General features: G+C 40.0%; 1 protein-coding gene across 2 annotated transcripts in view; it reads left to right on the top strand.

The window, feature by feature from the left end:
- DCDC1 (doublecortin domain containing 1) overlaps positions 1-17,733 on the top strand; it is a 476,813-nt gene that overhangs the window by 230,970 nt on the left and 228,110 nt on the right. For both annotated transcript variants that reach the window (XM_060400033.1, XM_042233308.2), the window contains exons 11-12: positions 13,783-13,884; positions 17,255-17,418. In XM_060400033.1, the coding sequence (XP_060256016.1) occupies positions 13,783-13,884; positions 17,255-17,418 (266 nt within the window). The remainder of the gene's footprint in view (positions 1-13,782; positions 13,885-17,254; positions 17,419-17,733) is intronic.

Raw genomic sequence — 17,733 nt, 5'->3', positions numbered from 1 at the left:
AACATCAGTCCTACCAATGAACACCCAGGACTGATCTCCTTTAGGATGGACTGGTTGGATCTCCTTGCAGTCCAAGGGACTCTCAAGAGTCTTCTCCAACACCACAGTTCAAAAGCATCAATTCTTATGTGCTCAGCTTTCTTTAAAGTCCAACTCTCACATCCATACATGACCACTGGAAAACTATAGCCTTGACCAGACGCACCTTTGTTGACAAAGTAATGTCTCTGCTTTTTAATATGCTGTCTAGGTTGGTCATAACTTTCCTTCCAAGGAGTAAGTGTCTTTTAATTTCATGGCTGCAGTCACCATCTGCAGTGATTTTGGAGCCCAGAAAAATAAAGTCAGTCACTGTTTCCACTGTTTCCCCATCTATTTGCCATGAAGTGATGGGACCAGAATGAATATCTTTCTACTTTGTTTGATGATTTACATTACTGTTGAATGCAGATATGAGCCCAGGGCTCAGCTTCAAGAACCAAACATAATATATTGGAGTCATCATCATCTTCTAGAGCTTCTAGGTGTTCAACTAGGAGCTGTAGGCAGGGAGTGATTCAAAAATCCCCTGGTGCATTTTTTCTTATTGTGTGTGGTTGCCTTCACTTCTTCATTGAGCTTCTCCTCGTCATCATATCTCTCATTGATAATTTAAAAGCAGCAGCTTTTGGTTAGGGCTTAATATTAGACAATCATTTTTTAAAAAGACACACTCAGTGTTCCACATTGCCTCAGTTCCATCTTTGCATAATACGGTACCAAGTTCAAATAGATGTATAAGACAGAAGACTGAGAACCATCTAGGTTTTGAAGTCCGCCCCTGCCATGGGAAAGTTCCTTGTTTAAAAACAAACAAAAAAAAATTTGAAAACACAACATTAGAAGAATTTTAGAAAAAAGTTATATCACCTATATTCACATTAGTCCTTATATGACCTGTGCAATCATTTCCATGTGCACTCACGTGTAGTCACAACCACAGTGTGCACCTTTTTTGTGTTCTGGTACATTTTCTTTCCATCACATCTTAACACCTTTTAGGGTGATGAGATTTCTTATTGTCCTTGCCTTAAGTGGTCACACTCAGTTTGTGGCATAATTTATGAAGCCCTTCAGGTAACAAGCTTTTGGAGCAATTGCTTACTATTCCAAACCTTCTTTACCCCACAGCCCCTGTCACTGCCATCACCTTCAGGCCGTATAAGAACATCTGCTACAGCCATGGCTCCGTGACTTCTGCCTTCCCAGCCCTGTTCATTCGCCGCAACTCCTCCTCCTCTTCATCCCCATGGAGATGCTGTCAGAAATGTTAGCATTTCCCTGGGAGAGCAGGAAAGAAAGAATTGATAGGAAAGGGTATTAGCAAATCTGTAGGGGATGGTGGGTGGAAAAGCTAGTAGAAAAGTGGATGATCTGACTGGGAATTGATGAGCCAAGCGTGGGATGTGTGAGTAGGTGGGAGAAGACACAGGGAGTGAGCGAAAGATGGGTACAGGGAAGTCCTTTCGCTGAAATTAGTGCTTTTCATACACAGCTGGTCAATGATCATCTGTGGTTAGGGTTCCATTTACTGCCAGTGGAGGCAGAGCCAGTTTCTGTAAAATTTGGGGAAGAGGCGCTTCTTTAAAATTAGGCCTGAAAGTGGGTATTTATTTAGGTTGAGAAAATAAATCACAACAGGTTAATACAGACTTGGAGATTCAGATCCTTTTTTCTGAGATGTGTTAAGGCAGCTTATCAGACATTCTTACATAGAAATATTCCCTGATTACTCTCTGGCTTCTCCACCCCATATATTGATGCTCTGTAGCTCCCAGCACTCAGAACTGGAGCAAGATACGGGTACTGAAGCTTAATTTTCACTCACTTCACATGAATCCACTCTAGCTGTAAGCAAGCAAAATATGGTGGAATTTAGTAACCTGTTAAAAACAAGAATCAGAGGTCTGTGATTTGGAGATTTTTTTTTAGCATTTATATTTTTGTATTGCTTGGTTATCATATTCTTCCCTAGCATGAAAAATTTAGGTTTTTAAAAAGAGATAATTCAGATATTTACTTTTAAAAAATGACTTTGTCCAGCACCTTGTTCATCTTCTAGGTGAAAGTGAAAGTATTAGTCGCTCAGTTGTGTCCTATTCTTTGTGACCTCATGGACTGTAGCCCACCAGGCTTCTCTGTCCATGGGATTCTCCAGGCAAGAATACTGGAGTGGGTTGCCATTTCCTTCTCCAGGAGATCTTCCCAACCCAGGGATCAAACTCAGGTCTCCTGCCTTGCAGGTAGATTCTGTATTGTCTGAGCCACCACGGAAGCCTCCTCTAGGTAGTATGTATCTAACAATGTTTATTCTTCCAATTACAGAATAGGAGAAAATTTTAAATGAATCGTCCGGTAAACTCATGCATTATTAAATACATATGTCCACAAGGCATTGTGCTAGGTATAGTGGGAAGAGGCAGAAAGACCTGGAACACCTTCTGAGCTCAAGTCTATTATTATTTAATTGGAACAATATGACACCTTTCAAAGATGATAAAATTAATGTGTAGGTCTGCTCAGATTTTTACTCCAGTTTCATTTTAACTTACAGGTTTGTTTATATTTAGAAAGTGGTTTACTTTAACCGATAACAAAAAAGGTGCTAGTTTTGATCCTTAATACCTTCCAGGCCTTTCTTATGTTTTGGAGACTTGATTTTGCTCTATCAAAGGCACAACGGCACCCGGAAACATTTGAGATTTGTACTCTGTTTTGTGGGCTTCCCAGGTGGTACTCATGGTAAAGAACCTGCCTGCCAATGCAGGAGACAAAAAAGATGCAGTTCAATCCCTGGTTGGGGAAGATGGAGGAGAAAATGGCAACCAATTTCAATACTCTTGCCTGGAGAATCCCATGGACAGAAGAGCCTACAGTCCACAGGGTCACAAAGAGTCGAACATGACTGAAGTGACTTAGCACACACAGTACACTCTGTTTGGTGATCATTCAAAAAAGAGAAAGTTTTCTCACTGTATATATCCATATATAATCATATATAAAGCTTAGTAGAAAGTTTATTTAAATATTTAAGAATCTGTGGAACAATTAAATGAGTAAAAGGAGATAACTGAAGTCAAGTGATGAGGTGTTTTTTTGGTATGGTGTCATCACTGTTCTGTATCCCTATTCTGTCCTTATTCCTTGAACCTTGTCTTTCTGTTAAACCACTTATCCAATGTATGTTTTTGAATTTCTGAGCTGCTCTGTTATATCACCTACATTATTTGAGTAAACAGGGGGACAACAAATTTAGGATATGCTCTAAGTAGTGAAACATGCCAACTTAAAAACTTCATTTTCAAGGGAATTGTGTCTAGAGTAGTATAACTGGAATATTCAGTGTTATTGTTGTGACTTCAAGAACATTTATAAAATGTTGGACAAGATGTGATGGAGATAATCAGTTTACATATGTAGATTTCACTAAGAAGGCAAATATTGGACTACCCATTTTGAAGGCAAATAAACTTGAGACTCATGAATACCTACCAACATCTCATGAATAGCCATTTACAGTAGGCACTGAAATATCTCACCTTCTTTTCTTTCCACTACTCTTTTCCATCTTGCCTTATTTTCTTTCTTTTTTTTTTTTTGTGGCGTATTGCGGGAGGGGTGATACCACTATATTCACCGTAGCCTACTTCCTGACAGGCATCTGCAGCCAGGTTAAATCTCTGTGCGCAGGAAGATCCAATCTTCCCTTCCTAGACCCAATGAAGAGAAAAACTGAAAAACTGCGTCTGTATCAAAACCTGGGAAGAGCAATTGGTTGGGCGGTACCTAAGCTCACATGCAGAGCTGTTGTAATGAGACAGGCTTTCCCTGTGCAGTTCTTGACAGCCTTGAAGGTGCCCAGAGAATTGCCAGGTGGGCAGTCAGCAGGGAAAGTCCACAGGCCAGAGCTGGATTACTGTCCCAGCAGTTACACAGACTAAATGCAACCACTGAACCTTACTGCTGCAGGTGCACTCTCTCTCTCAGGGAGATTGTCCTTCTCCATAGCAGTTAATTTGTTTTTACCTCTCAATTAGCTTTTTCACAGTGTTTGAGACGCTCAAGTCACTGAGATCCACTTCCTACATATGCTCCCGTCCCCTAGATTACCCACTGACATCTATGTTAGCCTGAGTCACCATGAATATTATCAAGCATCATCTGAAGGTAGAAATGAATGCAGCTTTTCTAATAAGTACAAATGAAGTGAAGCATCTCTTCCTACTTAAGATTTTACCTACAGTTTTGATAATGTTTTATGATAAAAATGAATTAAAAAAATAAAAATAGATTGCTCTAGACAAATAACTTTTGCATAGGTTTTAGTTACTCAGAGTGTCTATTCCCATTAGGGGGAAAATTAGTTTTACAGGCATATTTGATATATAAAAAAGAAACCAAATAGCATTAAAAACACATATACTCAACTAGAAGATGAGAATATGATGTCTGAGGCTGAGAATTTTGGAAGTCTGATGATGTGGCTCATATTTAATTGTATAATATTCATTATCTTAGTAGAATAGAATCTGGGGGGATGTGACTATGCTTTTCTCATCAGAAAAGCCCCTATTTTCCTTGAGAAGAAATATATTGAGCCCAGAAACTTTTAAACAATATTTACTTTCCAAAGTCTGGTATATAATATGTCATATTATATTCAGCTATTGACAGAACCCACCTGATATTTTAATCCAATTTAACTATAATTTTAGGCACTAAATAAATTTAAACAAAGTGAAGTCTTTGTTCCATTTCACTGTGAAATACTCTCATTTATAAAGGTCTTATTAAAATTACTTGGCCTAAAACATGACAAACACTTTTACCTTGTTTTAAATAATTTTGAACATTTACATATATTGAATTTAGTGAGAATTGTAATGGATACAAAGAGACAATATTTTGCACCTTGTTTTAGAAATTTTACCTTGTCAAAAATGCGGTTGGGGGAAAGCCCTTTAAAAACAAATTATTACGAAACAGTGAAATGTGACTTTAAGTGGCTAAAGGAAAAGACGACAGACCCACTGTGAAGCTGATGAGGGCCATCCTGCCTGCCTTCTCATCTTTGGTCCCTTTCCATACCTACTTCCAACCCCCAATTCAGGCTATCAGGTACCACTCTTTCTTCACGAAAAAGGCGTACCACACTTTCTTCCAAGCTAAGATAGTTTTCAAACCTTTTTTTTCCCCCCTCTTAAATCAAAGTTCTTTCTTGGAATGTGCTGTGTAAAGCAGATAAAAGTAGGATCTACTTCTTTGGAAGCCAGGATGGTGGCTGCCCCCACAGACTCACTCGTCAGGTTTGATCTCCCACTGGGGACCACAACTCCCCGCACTCATTCCCCTCTCCACCAGCCCTAGCCCAGGCACTCTGAGGAATTCCAGAAAGCCAAGGCTGAAAATCATAGCCTCAAAGGTCAATAACCAATAAGGCTGAACATTATTTTCTCTCATAGAGCTGTGGTGTTTTAATTGTGACAAAGAACAATTCTATAACTGGAATTTCAGGTAGTAATGGCAAGTTGGAACAAGTATTTTGGGGTCAGAGTCTTTTGGCCCACCCCCAAAGCCCTACACTATAGGTAGTCACCCACTTTATATCTTTTCAACGGTGGGCTGTGCTGTAACTTACAAAGGAAATCTGAAATAAGTTATTTGTAAAGTGTAAATATGTTAAAATAAGTTATATCTTAAAGTATATATTTTCTGGGGTTAAAAAAATGTTATTTGATTTTTGATCCAGGTACCATTTAGACTGATGAAGTTTAACAATTATATAACTTATTTTCACATAAGTGCATTTTCATTTCTTAGGACAAATGTACTGGCTCCTTATCTATTAAATACTACTTAGTGATATCTCTGTTAGGCATTAAAACACATTTTCCTATATGTAGTATAAACATGCTAATTCATTATTAATTTCTCATTGCCTGAATCTCATAATTTCAATATTTGTTTTGTGATCATCTCCTTATCTGAATTTTAAAATTAAACATGTTTACAGTTGATTGATAGCATGCATTTGAGAAAATGTAGAAAGTGTGGATATTCTAAAAACTATTATACAAATCTATAAAAATGGTAACAGCGCATTTATTTGATTTAATGTACATATAATGTTAATTCACTTAGAGTTAATTTCCTATCTCTAAAGATGACTTTGAATTCTGATTGGATAAAGATTTTTTTCATGGCTAATTAGCTTCTCACATAAGAAAAATATTTAATTTTAATTTTCATGTTCTTTGACTTAGGTTAAAAACTTCTACTATAAAATGTTGTGATTGTTTAGTCGCTAAATCAGTTGTGTCTGAGACTTTGTGATCCCATGGACTGTAGCCTGCCAGGCTCCTCTGTCCTCCGCTAACTCCTGGTGTTTGCTCAGATTCATGATGATTGAGTTAGTGATGCTTACTATAAAATAGCTTTAAATTTTTTAATATTAAGTTTCATATTATTAGATCGCTAATCTTAGATATAATAGCAAATGTTGATGTTTGTAATTTAAAACAACATGGGTTATTATGCTATGTGAAATAAGTCAGACAGAGAAGGATAAACGCTGTGTATCACTTATATGTGGAGTCTAAGAAAGTCAAACCTGTAGGAGCAGAGACTAGAATGGTGGATACTAGGGGCTGAAGTGGGGGGTGGAGGATGGGGAGATATTGATGGAAGGGTATGAACTTTCAGTCATAGGATGAATAAATTCTGGGAATCTAATGTTGAGCCGTGTGATCTAGTTACTAATATGTATTATTTGTGTGTGTGTGTTAGTCACTCAGTCTGAGTCTGTGACTCCATGGACTGTAGCCTGCCAGGATCCTTTGTCCATGGAGTTCTCCAGGCAAGCACAGCAGAGTGGGTTGTCATTCCCTTCTCCAGGGGATCTTCCTGACCCAGGCAAGATCTCCTTGCCCCTTGTGAGTAGACTTGCCTGAGGCCACTTAGGGTCTCTGAGACTCACCAGTAAAATCCAGTTGCTTTCAGTATTGAGCTATTTAAAAGTGTGTGTACTCTACACTCTGGATTTTTGTGTTTGTGTGTGGTGGATGTCATGCCAGGCTACTTGGGTTCCCTCTTCACATCTAAGATACACATCCTTCACCTCCAATTGCCACACCTACATTCTTCTTGGACAGTTGCCCTCTCTGTAAGGCTGCTGTTTCTCTGAAGATTAGGCATCCTGATCTAATCCCCTGAGGGCAGTCTGCATCCACTATTTGATTGATGGGCAGTGCAAAGCCTTACTCCCTGGCCTCACTTCTGAATAACTCTTAAGGGCCATCCCAGCTCTAGAGCTCCCCCAGAGGCCTCTGTTGCAACTGCATCTCAGTTTGCCTTCGCTGCCTACCTACTCCGGAGAAGGAAATGGCAACCCACTCCAGTACTCTTGCCTGGAGAATCCCATGGACAGAGGAGCCTGGTGGGCTACAGTCCATGGGGTTGTAGAGACGGACACAACTGAGCGACCGACGCATCTACTACTCCTGTTCCCTGTTGCATCCAAGGATGCTCTGAAGGAAACTTCATGCAGGTAAAACTTGGTCTCAGAGTCTGTTTCCAGGGGACCCCAACCTAAGACAACATGTAAATTAATCTTTTTCCCATCTATTTAATTATTTCACCTGAAATATGCCAAATAGTGTTATGGGGCTACTTTATATTCCTTTGCTTTTCACCAGACCCCTAGTAGGAGATCATGTTACTGCACAGCCTCTAAACTTTAGGCAATGCACGGCGGTGAAATTTTCCTATGATCGCCTCTTGACAGCATTACATCCTGAGGTATTTTAAGGCTTAGGTGTTTGGCCTTCCACTCAAGCACAGAAGAGCTTCCTAGGTGGTCTGCCCAGCAGTTATGGAGAGTTTGTTTCCTCCACAGCTAACTCTTAACCAGGCATATAGCACTAAGGGTTAATAAAAGCACTGAAATAGGCCTTATATAAGTCCTTAAATAGATGTCATAAATGATTCCAGGTAAAGTGGTCAAAGAACCACGTCAGCTTAAACTTCCTGTTCAAGTTATCTTCCCCCCATATAGTTTACGGTTTGGTCATGCCTCTATAAAATCTTAACAATAAACATTGTTCTTTTTATGGTTTGTTTTGCACCTTCACAAATATTGCATATGAAGTTATACTTAAGTTGATTTATGTACATCTATAAATACAGACATCGTACTTTAGAAATATTAGCCTAGCTACAAATTTTACTTCCCAACCCCACTAATAAGCAAATTACTCTGGAACGAACAACAGAAAAGGACCATTTATAGCCACGTCCATTATTAACACTCTGGTTTGAGCTGCCATCATTCACCCTTCAGATTATCTTTACTCCCTACTGTCTGCTCTCCACCCAGCAGCCACAATGCTCCTTTTAAGTCAGATCCTATTACCACTCTGTTCCAAGCCCTCCGAAGATCCCCGGCTTTGCTGCCCACCCTTAACCCTCTAATTTCATGTTACTTACTCTCCCTCTCTCTCACTCTGCTCCCAACACACAGGTCTCCTGTGGTTTCTGGAACACTGGGCAGGTTCATGCCTTAGTCTCTTTGCTCTAGCCTCTCCTGCCTCCATTGCTCTTCTGCCAGCTCTCTGCTTGGACCACTGCCTCACCTCCAAATCTTTATTCAGATATTTCCTATCTTGAAGGCTAGTTCTGATTGCCTGCTTCTTACAATGACCACACCTTCTCCTTGATCCTAGGCGTTATATCCCTTCCCTGCTACATTTTCTTCTTCATAGCACTTACCACCTTCTGGGCTTCCCTGGTGGCTTAGACAGTAAAGAATCCGCCTGCAATGCAGGAGACCCAGGTTCGATCCCTGGGTTGGGAAGATCCGCTAGAGAGGGGAATGGCCACCCACTCCAGTATTCTTGCCTAAAGAATCTTATGGACAGAGGGACCTGGTGGGCTACCGTCCATGCGATCCCAGAGTTGGACATGACTGAGTGACTAACACTTTCTCTTTGCACTACCACCTTCATACCCATCCTGAGATACGTTTACCATGATGCCAATGAAATCTTAGCTCCAAGGCCCCTTTTCTAGGCCCCTTCCAAAACCCTGGGAAAAGCCCTACCAATGGACATGTTTCTCTACAATGTGCAAATACATGTTAACTACAATTGACTGAGACTATTGTCTGTTTCCACCCTGACTTCATCTCTGTCGCACTTTCCCTTGTACCAGGTGGAGCTGAAGTGACTGCAGGCATTTTTGAAACCCAGCTAGGGGAAACTGAATTGAGGAAACATTTAGTTTGAGCATGTGCTGTGCTTAGCCACTCAGTTGTGTCCCACTTTTTGTGACCTCATGGACTGTAGCCCGCCAGGCTCCTCTGTCCATGGGGATTCTCCAGGAAAGAATACTGGAGTGGGTTGCCATGCCCTCTTCCAGGAGATCTTCCCAACCCAGGGATCAAACCTAGGTCTTCTGCACTGCAGGCAGATTCTTTACCATCTGAGCCACCAGGGCATAGTGAGATGTAACTAGTGGTTTGCAGTCACTTCCCTGTATTGTTCAGGTAGTGCTAAGCCACCCTGGTACGAGAAGAGCTTCTAGGAAGATGGCTACTGCCTGCTGGCCATAGAGTGTACTGCTTTTTGTTACGTAAACTAGAGTGCCTGTCAACAGAAGTATATGGGTGGTGGAGGAAAAACATGGTGTGAAATTAACAAAGCCAAGTAATTTGTAGAAAAGCCTTCCTCATTTTACAGCTCATATTGTAAAGCAAGCTAATCAAGTTTTTCCCAATTTGACATCAATCCTAAAAATTTTTATGAAATGATCAACCAAGCTGTGACATCTATAGATGTTTTTCTAATCAATAATGATTTTTTTGATTAACCATGCAAGAGTGAAGGTGGAGTTATCTTCCTATTCTTCTTACAGGGAATGTTAGAAGAATATCATATGAAGAGGTGATAGAAGACAATTCAGCCAAAAAACATGCACTGGATAGTAAATTAATGAAAATACTTTGTAACTTTCTCTGGATTTTGTCTTTTTTTTTTTTTTTTGCTATCCATGAGCTTTGTAATATGTGTAAATTGTGATTTCTCACTTGAATATTTTATATCTAGGTTTGCATTTGTAATTTTGCATCCATTTTGTTAAAGAAGGCCCACCAAGGTGTATAAACTTCAGGCCTCACAAGACCTGATGTTTTCTGACCATGCTGAATGATTTACTAACTTGTTCTGTCAGGAATCTTAGTTCGCTGGTATGTATTCAGCAATTGAGCAGTGATTGGCACATTGTAGTCACTCAATAAGTGCTTTTTGAATGAATGAATGAACAACATTACAGTGAAACATTAACATTAACCTAATTTAATTCTGCTGAAGAAAAGTTCATGTTGACATGAAAGAAAGTCATTCATGGAACACTCCTCCTTGAAACTCTGTGCAACTGGGCGTAGAAGTAAATTCCTATTTATGGATTTTTTTTTTTCCAATAGTTGTTAGCTGCCATTTTTTTTGAAATGATCTGGATCACTTATATTTTAGGTTCTATTGCCTTATTCCTTGGGACCCAAGATTAGCCTCAGCTAGCTTTTTGCTTCACCCTACTTTAAGGGTGAGAATTTATTTTTAGAACTATAAGGAGGTGATGGCATGCAGAGTACCAGTAGGATGCTAATACAGCAGTTGGTTTTTCTTAAGCCCAGGATTAGGCAGTAGGAAAATAAAGATATTTTTTTATTTTCCTATATAAACTCTACTTAGAGAGCTACCTTTGTTTAGACATTGGGCAATGGAAATAAAAATACTTTTCTTGCAAAAGAAGAAAACCAATAAATAGAATACTTAGGTTTTTTTTGTTTTTTTTTTTTTTTTTTAAGGCATGGTGATATAGACCTTAAAAACAAAGGCCTTAACAAAAGCAGAATCTCATACAGTTTTAGCTTGGGGAATTTTTACTTTTATAGAAATTCAGAGAAAAAAAAACACATTATATGAATGACTAGTAGAGGACAGATTTCTTTTACTTAAGCAACTAAACTTTTGCTTAAACACTAAAGCACCTCTTTTTTCTTTATGCCATCATAGGAATTTTAGAGGCCAGAGCTTTTTTATTTGCGAACACTTGTTCTCTGGATGTAGAAGAAAAGGCTTATTAGCATTAGTGAAGGAAGCAGTAAGCTAACGAAGGTCTTAGGTGTCATCCAGGTCCTATTTACTCTCTTAGTTTGATGGTTAACCCTCATACAGCTATTTTCTAGAATATAATTTGCTGCACTCTGAGACCACGTGGGGCAAGTCTTAACAAAGAAATATCAATAAGTTGTCCAAACTGAGCTTTTGTCAACACTGACCTTGCAGAATGCGTGCCACCTAGAATTGTGAGCATCACTGCTAAACAGCTCTGTTGTTTTAAGAGTTTTGTTCAACTAAGACCCTGAAGAGATTGTTGGGACAGTAAGATTCTCCTCCCACATTATTTCCCATAGGTTTGAAGGCAACAGTTGTGTTTCACATAGTTCCTGGCTAAAGTAGAGAGATTTCTTGCTCAGAACTATATCTTTTCTCAGAAAAGAGGTTTAAAAAAATCCCCTTTAGCAAAAGCTACTGTAGAGTGTGGAGTGTCAGTGTGCTGAGGCTGACGGCTGCACCATCTCCAGTAGACCAGCAGCACAAGTAAAGGCATGGAATGGAGAAAACCCCTCCATTCTTGAACATTATTTCTCTTTTTCTATATAATTTCTTTTTCTTTTTTTTTTTTTGCCTAGAGCCTAAGGAAGTGTTCTTGAAGCACATTATTTCCTAGATCAGGTTCAGTTCAGTTCAGTCGCTCAGTCGTGTCTGACTCTTTGTGACCCCATGAATCACAGCACTCCAGGCCTCCCTGTCCATCACCAACTCCTGGAGTTTACTCAAACTCATGTCCATTGAGTCGGTGATGCCATCTAGCCATCTCATCTTCTGTCATCCCCTTCTCCTCCTGCCCCCAATCCCTCCCAGCATCAGAGTCTTTTCCAATGAGTCAACTCTTGGCATGAGGTGGCCAAAGTATTGGAGTTTCAGCTTCAGCATCAGTCCTTCCAATGAACACCCAAGACTGATCTCCTTTAGGATGGACTGGTTGGATCTCTTTGCAGTCCAAGGGACTCTCAAGAATCTTCTCCAACATCACTGTTCAAAAGCATCAATTCTTTGGTGCTCAGCTTTCTTCACAGTCCAGCTCTCACATCCATACATGACTACTGGAAAACCATAGCCTTGACTAGATGAACCTTTGTTGTCAAAGTAATATCTCTGCTTTTCAATATGCTGTCTAGGTTGGTCATAACTTTCCTTCCGAGGAGTAAGCATCTTTTAATTTCATGGCTGAAGTCACCATCTGCAGTGATTTTGGAGCCCAATAAAATAAAGTCTGACACTGTTTCCACTCTTTCCCCATCTGTTTCCCATGAAGTGATGGGACCAGATGCCATGCTCTTTGTTTTCTGAATGTTGAGCTTTAAGCCAACTTTTTCACTCTCCACTTTCACTTTCATCAAGAGGCTTTTTAGTTCCTCTTCACTTTCTGCCATAAGGGTGGTATCATCTGCATATCTGAGGTGATTGATATTTCTCCCGGCAATCTTGATTCCAGCTTGTGTTTCTTCCAGCCCAGCGTTTCTCATGATGTACTCTGCATAGAAGTTAAATAAGCAGGGTGACAATATACAGCCTTGACGTACTCCTTTTCCTATTTGGAATCAGTCAGTTGTTCCACATCCAGTTCTAACTGTTTGCTAGATCAGGTTAGGAGTAATTAATTAACTCTGAAATTGTCTCAAAAGTCAAACAGATGGTTTTTCTTTCTTTTTAAATAAGATACTCTCCCAAATTATCTTCTCTGGAGATAGCCCTAGAAATGAATTAAATGGCTACTCTGATGTGATAAATCTATCAGAAAGAGAAGAAAAGAACTTCTGGAAAAAAAAAAAAGTACAGTAAAAAGCAAGGATTTAAATTATTCATCAAGTCTCTCCCAGCCTACTTCCTTTCTTGCCTGGTGAATCACACACCCCACATGGGTCCTCAGAGTGGTCAGAGGATGGTGTTCACTCTGGTGGAGCCTTCCTTTGGGACTGGTTTATTTGGATACTTTTGAACAAAATGTTAGCTAGCATTTTCTTTTTCCAGCTGAGTGTTGCATAATGCAGTGTTTTGAATTTTATCTCCGTTCTCAGCAACTTGTTGCTTATATGCACTTAAAATGGATGGCTTTCACTGTACCTTTATGCAATAAATTTGTCAGGTTGGATTTCCTTTCAGTGAGTCAAAAGATGAGCTGCACACTGATATATTTTAAATATAAATTAAGCATTCTTCATGCAATTTGTGGCTTTATGTTTTTTCAAAAGAATAAAATGAGCTAGTTAACTGGTTGCCAGCTGACCTTTCCCTGACGTTTGCCCCATGGAAGTATTCAGTGTAGTCAGTGATTCCTCCATTAATGTCACTGCTTCCTTCTATTTTAAGATTGTGGGGAGTGCCAGTCAGGTTAAGGACATTGAAACCAGAAGGTGAAACAAGGGGCTTCCTTTATACTGTTCTAGTCTTACTGATTTTCATTGCCAGTTACTTGCGTGTGGTCATACAGGCCGTCCTTGCCTCACTTTCAGTCAACAGTGTACTGTGCAAAGTCAGGACTGCTTGTGTTTATATATGTGTTCATATGTATGTTTATGTGTGCATATATTTCTTTTTGATTCTGAATGTGCTTCTTTTTCAGATATTTGAAAATGGTAAAGATACAGGAGAGATCTCTGTTTGTATCAGTAAAAAAGATCTGGAGCCTAATAGCCCAACTCAAGCTGGCTGCATGATGGAAAGAGTGAGTTTACTGACTTTCCATTTATAAAAATGGGCACTATGAGTGTCCTCTAAGTTACTTGTAGTTAATTTAGGCAGTTACATCTTTACCGTTGTTTAGAAAAGATAATCATTTGCTGGCCTGTAAAGATTCATAATTTCAAAATTTCAAACTTAACTTGTGGATTCCAGAGGTTCTCAGCTTTAGTATAGTATTAACTCCTGGCCTCTTACTTAGTAGCATTGCAATCTTCATTATGCTTTTATTTGAAAACCTGTCTGTACTGGACTCTGGAATTGCCCTCTTGTCCACACATTGAAAAGAAGTGACATGATACCCCGTGGAGGGTGTGTTCTGGGTGGAGGGTACTTCCAAGCCCTAGACCCTGGGCAGGTAACACACTGCCCTGGTCTTTGCCTGTGCTCATTGTGAGCAAGTGCAGATGGTTTATCTTAGGCATTCTTACCTTTGCCTGTTTTTCAGACAATTGGGATGTTTCTGAGGCAGAACCGACGTGCTCAGGGTCCTTACTTTGTGTCTTTGTCTTGCATGAAAGGACACTGAATACCGTGTTGTTTACAAATTGGGGTTATTCGCCTGAGCGCACACCAGCGCGCTGGGCTCCATTGCTTGACCTTTGCTCAGAAACTTGCTCCTTTTCCTCCCCTTCAGTTCAGCACTCTCAGTCTTACTTCTCCCTGGTGGTATTCATTACCTGCGCTTCATAGTTAGTCACAAAAATTAATCATCCGATCATTAGCTGGGCTCAGAAGAGATGGGAAGTGCTACCTTGATTGATTAGAGAGAGAGAAGGATAAAGAGTCTTGTCTTTTTTTTTTTAATCGTCACATCCCTGACTATACAAATCATCATGATACAAAAGCCTTCCCAGAATTCTCTACTTGTAATCACTCTTTTCAACATTAGAATAGTTCCCATTTTGATTTGTATAAAAAATTGAAGATGGCATTTATGTTAGATTACACAGGAAGATATTATTCCATAGATAGCTTTTGTTGGCTAATGGCACACTGAAATTGATCTGTAATTTGCTTCTATATGCAAGATAACTTGGGGGAAACCTTCATCTAGGGGCATAATAAAGTTCTCTGTGAGGGAGAGCCCTTGTGACACCCAAGGACAACTGTTCTCTTCATGCACACTTGCCTCCATCACTAGCCTAAGATGTTTCACACTCCTCTCAGGTCCCTGAACAAATTCTTATCCTATAAAGGCCTGGTGATGATAGCTTTAAAGATAAACGGGTGAAGATTATCACAATTTTTGGTCACTATAGCCCAGCCCTCAGCAGTGACCTTGAGATGAAAGGCACTGAGGCCTCACCTCCTGTAGGCTGTGGAATGCTCATCTGTGAACACCTAAAATGCAGTGTGTTGCCAAGTGGAGAAAATAGAGATTGTAGTGCAACTCCCGTGGAAGTGCATTTGGTTAAGTGGTCAGGTGTTCACATCCCTTCTCCACTTCACACTCCTGTTCTTTGCGTACTTATTTCTCTCCTGGATCAGGCCTTAAATCTTTCATATCTTGCCCCTTCACGAAAAAAGATGGTGCCTGTAAAGCAGAATCACTGGGATTTAAAAAATGATCCACATTACATGTTTTCTGAAATAAAAGCAAAGCCACAAAAACTAAGCTCAAGAGCTGAGACCACACAGAAATAAATGTACAGGCTTTATAAGTATAATCCATGGATTCCAAAACTTGTTTGTGGTTCCAGTGAAAAAAGCAAAACACAGATTTTTACTATTCTAACGCTTTTACTTATTATACTCCTAAAGAGAATCAGTTCTATTCAGTGACTCAGTTGTGTCCGACTCTTTGTGACCCCGTGGACTGTAGCATGCCAGACTTCCCTGTCTATCACTGGAAGCTTCCGGAGCTTGCTCAAACTCATGTCTATTGAGTTGGTGATCATCACTATCTAACCATCTCATCCTCTGCCACCCTCTTCTTCTTTTGCCTTCAGTCTCTCCCGGCAACAGGGTATTTTCCAATGAGCAGAGATATTGGTGGTGGTGGTGGTTTAGTCGTGTCCAACTCTTGTGACCCCATGTACTGCAGCCCACCAAACTCCTCTGTCCATGGGATTTCCCAGGCAAGAATACTAGTGGGCTGCCATTTCCTTCTCCAGGGGGAGATAAGATTATTTATTCCTAATTCATACAAAATCTAGAGGCTTTCTATAGATATAGTTGCAGGTCAAAGAAAATATTTTATTTGGTTAAGAGTTTATAGCCAAGTGGTGAGGAAACAAGGGATATATGACAGGCTTGCAACTTTCTCTCCTTTTCTCTGGGCCTCTGCATTTAGCACATCCAAATATACCTTCAGTTCAATGGGAATTAATAGAAGGAGCAAAAAAGGTACGCTGAACAGCAGCCAGGCACGAAAAGGCTACAACTACATCCGCATCCCTGCCGAGATTACAGAGTAACAAGAAATTGAGAGACACAAGAACTGACAAGGGAGAGAAGAAAAGGAAGCCTGTGACATAAGGTTGGGGGGAGACCAGAGTGATGGATAGTGTGGGGCGCAGCACGGAAAAGAGCAGAGGCCTAAACGCTCAAACAAAGGTGACGGGTAATTTTGAAAAATATCTTTTAAAATTCCATGCCCAACAGTTCAGCTGGATTTACTTTCATTTGAAATATGCCCTCAGTTAGAAATATCTTACTAATCAAGAGATCTCAAATGTAAGACAGAAGCAAACAGACAATGCTATTATTTAAAATATTAAACGATAGCATTTCATATTTCACACTTCAATTACATTATATTTACGACTTGAAAGCTCTCATTATTGAAGCCACTGGCAAGCTTCTGCAGAGCTCTTAATTGATACATCCAGGATGAGGGCTTCCAAATGAAGCAACATAGGCTAGAAAGATGTGTTTATTTTTACTGGCCTGTCACTGGTGGATGGTTCCGCCGTTGGTTACCTGAGGTTAGCCGGAGACGGGAGACTGCTGACTGTAAAACTTGAACATCCTCTGGAAGGACCCAACAGAGTGTGTAGCTCAGACAAGGAAAGCATAACCCTTGTCAAAGAGGACTGTTTCCGTGTGCAGAAGCTAAATGCTCTTTCTGTAGGACTGTCACACCTGCTCTCAGTCCCCGTGCCAAAGGGTCAGAGCTCAATCACAAGCCTGTGGCACCCCCTGCTGGTTAAAAGCCCATGCTCATTTTGTTACTTTACACTGAGCTAAACATCGCTGTGATTTCACACTTCTTTTAACATTCTATATGAATTTAATTACCATTTGTTTGGACTTCCTTTGTTACAGAGGAGAGACAGTTTATTACAGGTGTTCACGTTTTACCTTACTTCTTATCCTTCTTCATCCCTCCCCACCACCCCTCACCCAACCAGTTACTTCTCAAGATTCATCAAAGACTTCAAGGTTCTTCCATCCACCCACCCGGCCTCAATTTTTCTTCAATCCGGCTTTTTGATGAGCACGGTCAAGAAATTAAGAATCTGCTTTCGCTGAAGAATGAGCAAAAAATTTGGGTCTCTTATGGTAAAGCATACAGGTAGGAGCAAGGTGTTTATTCTCTGTCTGTCCTCAATTTTTCTGTGGCAACCTAATGGAAAAGGAAAGTTGAGAAGCCAGGTAGCACCTTTATGGAAAAAAAAATTTTTTTTTTTAAATTTCCAATAAAATTCCAGGGCTTTTTTTTTCTTTTGGGGAGGCAGTATTGTTTGTGGGATATGACATCTCTCTCTCTTCCTCTCTGTCTCTGACTTTCTGTCTTAATGCCTTGTCATAGTTCTTGAAGTCTGCCTGTCAGCACAGCAAGTGGGATTTGCTCATGTCTGAGTAGTCACCTTAATGACAGCAGATGGAA

The sequence above is a fragment of the Ovis aries genome, chromosome 15 (assembly GCF_016772045.2).
Source record: "Ovis aries strain OAR_USU_Benz2616 breed Rambouillet chromosome 15, ARS-UI_Ramb_v3.0, whole genome shotgun sequence".
Taxonomy (NCBI): Eukaryota; Metazoa; Chordata; class Mammalia; order Artiodactyla; family Bovidae; genus Ovis; species Ovis aries.
The sequence above is the reverse complement of the archived record's forward strand: the minus strand, read 5'-3'. Positions and strand labels throughout refer to the sequence as shown.